Source organism: Geospiza fortis, unplaced genomic scaffold (assembly GCF_000277835.1).
Source record: "Geospiza fortis unplaced genomic scaffold, GeoFor_1.0 scaffold138, whole genome shotgun sequence".
NCBI classification, from domain to species: Eukaryota; Metazoa; Chordata; class Aves; order Passeriformes; family Thraupidae; genus Geospiza; species Geospiza fortis.
The window spans coordinates 12,204,672-12,211,754 of NW_005054307.1; the positions used below are offsets into that span (position 1 = coordinate 12,204,672).

A 7,083-nucleotide genomic window follows, 5' to 3' on the forward strand; every position below is an offset into this window, starting at 1 on the left:
CCTCGCCCGCCACCCGGCCCCGCGCCGCCACCGCCGCCTTCGTCTTCCGCGCTCGGTCTTCCTCTGCGCCGGGGGATGCGATGCGATGCACGGGGGAAGGGGATGCGCCGGACCGCGGCACCTGGGACGCTGCCGCGCTTGGCCCCGCTGACCGGTCCTCTGTGTGTGTGTGTCTTTCAGAGCCGCTCCTCGCCACGCCAAAATGCACCGAACAACCAGAATCAAAATAACCGAGCTAAACCCCCATCTCATGTGCGTGCTCTGCGGCGGGTACTTCATTGATGCAACAACCATCATAGAGTGCCTCCACTCCTGTAAGTACGACCGGGCGCTCCGCGTTTTTCCCCCGCCGCTTCCCTCCTTTCCCGACATCCCGGGAACACACACGAAAAAAAAACCCTCCCAAGCCCAAACCCCCCGAGGGGCTCGGGACCGACGCCCTCCTCCTTCCCGACTGGAGGGGAAGTAGGTGTTCCAGCCGCGGTGCAGATTTTCTGAGGACGGCCCTACGGTCTTTGTTAAAGTAATAATATATGTGCTATAAGCGTCTCCTTTTCATGGTAATTGCAGCTTATTTGGGTAGTTGTTTAGCTTAAGCAGCGTGTTGCTGACAATGGACGATTTGCTCTAGCTTGCATAGTTTAGAAAATCGCACCTTTATCTATGCATATCTGAGCGGCACCTAGGAGCATCACTAAAAGCCTGTGGTGTTTGACTTACAGTTTGTAAGACCTGTATCGTGCGTTACTTGGAGACCAGCAAGTATTGTCCTATCTGTGATGTCCAAGTTCACAAAACTCGACCGCTTTTGAATATAAGGTAGGAGAAAGTTGGGAAGTGCGCATTGCATCTGTGTATCTCTGTTTTTGCTTTATGTGGGGAGCCAGCAGTAGTCGGTGTCAATGTTATCTCTTCGTCTGCAATTTAAATCTGAAAGGGCTTGTCAATTTACAAGCTACCTCGTGTGTATGTGGTCTCTTTGGAGTTTCTTCACTGATTGAAACTGAAAATGCCTTTAGATGTTTTTGTTGGCCTATTTTAGCATAGACCAGTCATTGATGCCTCTTCCCTCTCCCGCATTCTGCTGTACCACCCGATAGTTCTTGCCTCTACTTTCTGTATCTCCAAGACATGCATCACTCCAACCACAGCTCCTAGTCATGAAAACTCCTGCTGCAACTTTCCAAGCTAAGGGGCAAAAGCCTTTCAAATATCATTTGCCTTTCAGAAACATTTTTGTTTTCAGCACTGCGTTTTGCTCTCTGCACTTTCTAGGAAGGACAAGAAGATTTTAGGCCTTCCTTCAGCTTGAGAGACTTCTTTTTCAGTTGTGGTAACATGGATGAGTTCTGGTTCAGAGTGGTATTTAGAGTAGGGTTAGTTTGATTACAAGGTCCTGTAAGTTAACTTTTTATGACTGGCCTCCCACTTTGTAGAAGATGCCTCATTGTTGTGAAAGATTGTAAGTGAGGAGCTGCCATCTGGATTAAAATATTGCTTCATCTGCTTAATTTTATGTTGTGGGGTTGTTCTTTTTTCAGGTCAGATAAAACTCTCCAGGATATTGTATACAAGCTAGTACCAGGCCTTTTCAAAAGTAAGTAGTTAAATCAGGTATTTTATTAAGAGCAGAAAAACAAAACCAGAGCCGCTATCCTTTATCAATACCGTGAGTTACAGAGTAACTACTAAAAGAAAAATATATGCTTTTCCATCTAGATGAAATGAAAAGAAGAAGGGATTTTTATGCTGCTCATCCGTCGGCTGATGGTAAAAGCTTCTCGTTCGCAACTTTAATATGTGTGGCACTGAGCTGGATGTTTTACTGTTTCCTTTTTAACTTACAAGTGATGTATTACCGTCACAGAATTTTAAGAAGTAAAGTCAGCATAATAAAAGTTTATTGTTTTAACAGTCAGGTAGCTTTCATTCATTATCTTACTGTGAAGATTTTTTTTTCTTGTTACTGAGAATTGCAATTCTTCCTGATTTGAATTTCAAAATGTAAATTATTGTGGAAATTTCTGTGCAGCTGCCAATGGCTCTAATGAAGACAGGGGAGAAGTGGCTGATGAAGACAAAAGAATTATAACAGACGACGAGATAATAAGCTTATCCATTGAATTCTTTGACCAGAATAGGCAAGTCCCGGAATGGCAAAATTTTATGTTTACCTATTTGATAGGTATTTATTATTTGTAGTAATTGTGTAATTTCTTCTCACAGACTGGAGCGAAAAGGAAATAAGGAGAAAGAAAAGTCAAAGGAAGAGGTAAATAACTTTCCTTTACTCCAGGGGAAACATATCACACACACACAACTTTGGGGCAGGTTTGTAGCTGAGAAGAATATATAAGTATCTGTGTCTAGAATAAAGGAAGCCTCCTATCATGGGACTAGGTACAGAAGAGGTAAAGTATTTTCATACAGCTGTATATGCAGGCAACTTTTTAAAATTCAAAATACCCTGCAGTATTATTTTTGAAGCAGAATCAGATTTTTTGGTCAAAGTTTGGGAAAAGATATTTAGTAATTTATTTAAAAAATAATATGTATTGCATATGTACCCTAAAAAGATAATTCATATGTAAATATTTGTATTATATTTAATTAGTTACAATTTTAAATTACTTTCTTTAGAACTGTAATTTGCTACTTATTTCTGATGTGTCCTCCAAGACAGCAGGCACTGTTGTATTACAGTTGATAATTTAGTAAGGTGCACTTTTTTCAACATGAAATGCTAGAATCCAGTGTTGGTGGGAGTACTCACGCATTCTCAGTAGAACTGATTTTCTTTACTATGCCACTAGGTGAATGACAAAAGATACTTGCGCTGCCCAGCAGCAATGACAGTGATGCATCTAAGAAAGTTCCTGCGGAGTAAGATGGATATACCTAACACTTTCCAGGTACCCATGGGGAAAGAGGGGTTGGTTTGTTTCTTTGGGGGTTTTGGGGCTTGTTTTTTGGAGGACTCATTTTCTCATTGCAGCCAATTCCCAGCAAGTGCAAATAGCCAAGTATTTCTGGTGTGTGCCATACATTATTTGGTTTATTTATAAAATATCTGTCTGTAGCGATTGGTGACGTAATTTTTTTAGTGCTGTAAATACCAAAGTATTAAGAAATTGCTCCTTGATGTATTTGTGGTATCTGTGACAGTGGGGCTACTTTTACCTCAGAACAGTCATGTGCTAGGGGTAAGTGCCTGGATGCTCCTTAATGCAAGGGTTCATATCTTGAACAGATTGATGTGATGTATGAAGAGGAGCCTCTGAAGGACTACTACACCCTAATGGATATTGCCTACATCTATACCTGGAGGCGGGTGAGTATTTCCAGCGTGCCTCCTGGGAGGGTGCAGGTCATGGCCTGGCCAGGGCACTTACCAGGGTCTCCCCTTTGCTTTGCAGAATGGGCCTCTGCCCTTGAAATACCGGGTCCGACCTACTTGCAAGAGGATGAAGATCAGTCACCAGAGGGAAGGCTTGAATAATAGTGGGGAGCTGGAAAGTGACTCTGGGAGCGACAAGGCAAGCAGCCCAGCAGGAGGCATCCCCTCCACCTCCTCCTGTTTGCCCAGCCCCAGCACGCCAGTCCAGTCTCCTCACCCCCAGTTCCCCCACATCTCCAGCACCATGAATGGCACCAGCAGCAGCCCCAGCAGTAACCACCAGTCCTCCTTTACCAACAGAGCTCGGAAAACATCAATAAATGGCTCCTCAGCCACTTCATCTGGTTGATGTGCCAACCAGGCTACCACCCTCGCCCCTCCTTTATATAGATCTCTCCATGCCATTACAGCTTTATAGATGCTAATCCATGTGACTATCATCCAAATTGCTTTCTTTTGTAGTAACACTGAACTTGGCTATAAAAGGCGGACTTAGGTGACATTCAGGATGGACGTTATTGGAAACGCAAGATTGAAATGTAAATTTTTCTGAGGACTGGGAAACAAACTATAGTTACACCTTCACCTGTTCTGAATGATGTGGAGTTGTTTCTGTCCCCATCATCTGGAGCCAGGAGTCTCCAGAAGTCAATACAAATCCTGGGAAGTAGTTTGTTAATCCAGACTAACTCCTCCATTGCGTTCTCTTCGATTGTTATTGTTCTTATACTGTTTTGTGAACCTGTAGAAAGCAAGTGCTTTTTCATCTTGAAATCCAACAAAATTGAAAGAATATGCATAGAAAAATGCATATATGTAGCCATGTCACTGTGAATAACAATTTTTGCGTATTAGCCATTTTGATTCTTATGTTGCATCTTTTACTTCTCTGTTGCTGCGCAGAACCGATCAAAAGAAAACTTCAGTTTTACAATCTGTATGCCTAAAAGCGGGTATTACCGTTTTATTTACTGACTTGTTTAAATGATTCGCTTTTGTAAGAATCAGATGGCATTATGCTTATTGTACAATGCCATATTGGTATATGACATAACAGGAAACAGTATTGTATGATATATTTATAAATACTATAAAGAAAATATTGTGTTTCATGCACTCATGATATGGTTGTTAAATTTCTAAACAGGTTCGACCCTTGCAGATGCCGCCTGTTTGAGCTTTGCTCATACTGCAAGAAACACATTGTGTGTGAGAGCTACAGTATTGGGGAAGCACATTCAAGTCTCTGATAACCTGGAGGCAATTGGCAATCTTAAAAAGAATTTTACTTGCTTTGTCTTTTTTTTTTTCTTCCAAGTGGAATATTTTTACTTTACCAAATGTAGAAGTGATACAGTGAAAAAAAGAAATCAAGGGAGGTGGAAGTTTTAGACCTGTTTGATTACCTTTTTATTATTTGGTGTGTTGGGACTGTGTTTCTAAAAGCACACGGAATCATTATAGAAGCCATAAACTGTTTGATATAAATTTTAAGGAACCAGCAAGTGGCTGGATGAAGGCATTTTATCTAAATTTGTTTTAATATATATGTATATGGTACAGTACTAACTTCATTAAAATTTAACTGGTACTTTAATATTTCCAATAAATTGTGGAGAATGCCTTCTCTTTAATGGCCTGCAAGTAGATGCATTTTATTAGAGGCTTCTATGGGTGGGATTTTTTCAATAGGAGGAACTTTTCCACCATAAAGTATGAACAGCCCAGAACACTTTTCAGTTTGTGCTTTGCTTTGGTCGAACTTTGTGTGTGTTCATCACCCATCAGTTATACATTTGTGAGGGTGTTTATTCTATATGGATATTGTTTCATGTTTGTACGGAAAAATTGTAGTTAAACATTTCATTGTCTCCAGTCTGCAAAAGAAGCACAATTCTTATTGCTTTGTCTTGCTTATAGTCATTAAATCATTACTTTTGCATATAAATTGCTGTTACTTGTCCTGCTTGTTTTTATAGACCAGGTGATTGCAAATCCTCCACAAGGTTATTGCTTATTGATGTATATGTCTTGTTAAACAAGAGTTGATATTTTTTCCTGTAGTAAACATGTACAGTTCAATTTCAACAGTAAAAACTTCAGTTTTATATACACGAATAACTTTCATTTATAGCTGATCAAAGAAATAAACAAATAAAAGGGATAATTCATTGAAAAGTAGCAAATTACCTCTGTTGATAATGTGGTGTTAAAGGACAAACATATTGTTCTTGTGGGAAGTATTTCTGGGTGTACCAAAGATTTTAGTGAACAGTACAGTATAGCACACTAATATTAACAAAGGGAGTAAAAAAACCACCTAGAAATTGTAGTGATTTGTTTTGGTTGCCTGTCTTGAAAACATTTGCTGTTCTTTATTTGACCCCGATTTATTATTGAAAATAAGCAAATGGTTCATCCTCACATCCCAGTCAGCCACAGGTTTTACTTCCTTTCTGTTCAAACTTAGCCCCTGTTAAACTGCACTGCCCGGGAAGGGAAGAACTTGATTTTTCTGATGGCAAGTGCAATGTTCTGCCGGTGCTACCCTGGATTACTTTTAAAGCCTCAGTGGAACTAAATATGTTTTAATAGAAAGATACCTCTCAATGTGACCGAATGTCTATCTTGGCGTGATTCCCTCAGCTACATGAGTGAATCACACTGTACTGGTTGAATTATTTCGCCCAAAAAACAGCACTGAACCTGCAGCAGAGGCTTGTACGTTAGCACACTGTGCAAAACGTGCTTAATTTTACTCGAAATAGCAGTTAATCACTACTTCTAGCATCAATACGGAGATAATCTCGGTCTTTGTGGAGTGCTCTTGAAGTACTCGGCAGTGACACAGGAGTTGGATATTTCCCTTCGAGGTTTACTAAGCTCTTATAGTACTTTCGACCTCTCCCAATTTGACATCTCCTGTCTGAACAAGAACAAACGCTCTAGTAGCTCTCTTGCCGAGCTGCAAAAGCCGCCGAGGATGTTTGTACTGCCATGTGAAACTTTTGTTTTGCTGCTGGCCCTGCGCAGATGGCACTGCGATGCTTATATAGTGCTGAGCACAACTGGGAGGACGATCAAAGATAGCATCTTGGTGTTCTACTTGTGAAGCTGCTATGTCAGCTTTCCCGGTTTCACAATATTTTCCTTTGCATATACATAGTGACAGGTTTTCCTTTCACATGTACCCAAATTCTTCCTGAAATTAAAAATCGCCGCTCGGTACATGTACGAGGAATCTTTTCATTATCCGACGTTGCGTTTGTATAGATGTTGGGATAAAGGCGAAGTCTACTGCGTTTTCCTGAGCTTGTTCAACAAGCAATCTGGTCAAGGACAGATGCAGGAGTAGTCTGTGCCGGCTGGAAAAGGATGTTTTTCTGCCTTCATCCGACCAAATTTTCCGCCCTGGTTCAGCTGCCTGCAGCTCCAAGCAGCGCTTTTGTGTCCGGCACGAATGGGGATCCAGCCCCGGGGAAAGCGACGGAGAGGAAGCATGAAAAGCTCCATACGCTCCTGGAGAAGACGGACAGAAACAGGGAGACGGAATGCAGAAATGTGCCGGGAGAGAAAGAGGAGCACGACGAGCTTGCTGAGCCGCGATGGTTGTCCCCCAGCAGTGAGCATTTCTCTCAACAACCTGCGCCCATGACTTCCAGAAAACCGACGCTGGCGGGCGGGTA

At 41.6% G+C, this 7,083-nt stretch overlaps 1 protein-coding gene across 1 annotated transcript in view; it reads left to right on the forward strand.

The window, feature by feature from the left end:
* Positions 1-5,578, forward strand: part of LOC102039747 (polycomb complex protein BMI-1) — a 10,452-nt gene extending 4,874 nt beyond the window's left edge. The window contains exons 2-10 of the mRNA XM_005418610.2: positions 181-314; positions 723-819; positions 1,542-1,597; positions 1,720-1,770; positions 2,033-2,141; positions 2,227-2,272; positions 2,814-2,912; positions 3,251-3,331; positions 3,417-5,578. Coding sequence (XP_005418667.1) covers positions 203-314; positions 723-819; positions 1,542-1,597; positions 1,720-1,770; positions 2,033-2,141; positions 2,227-2,272; positions 2,814-2,912; positions 3,251-3,331; positions 3,417-3,746 — 981 coding nt within the window. The 5' untranslated portion in view covers positions 181-202 and the 3' untranslated portion in view covers positions 3,747-5,578. The remainder of the gene's footprint in view (positions 1-180; positions 315-722; positions 820-1,541; positions 1,598-1,719; positions 1,771-2,032; positions 2,142-2,226; positions 2,273-2,813; positions 2,913-3,250; positions 3,332-3,416) is intronic.
* Positions 5,579-7,083: the final 1,505 nt, after the last annotated feature.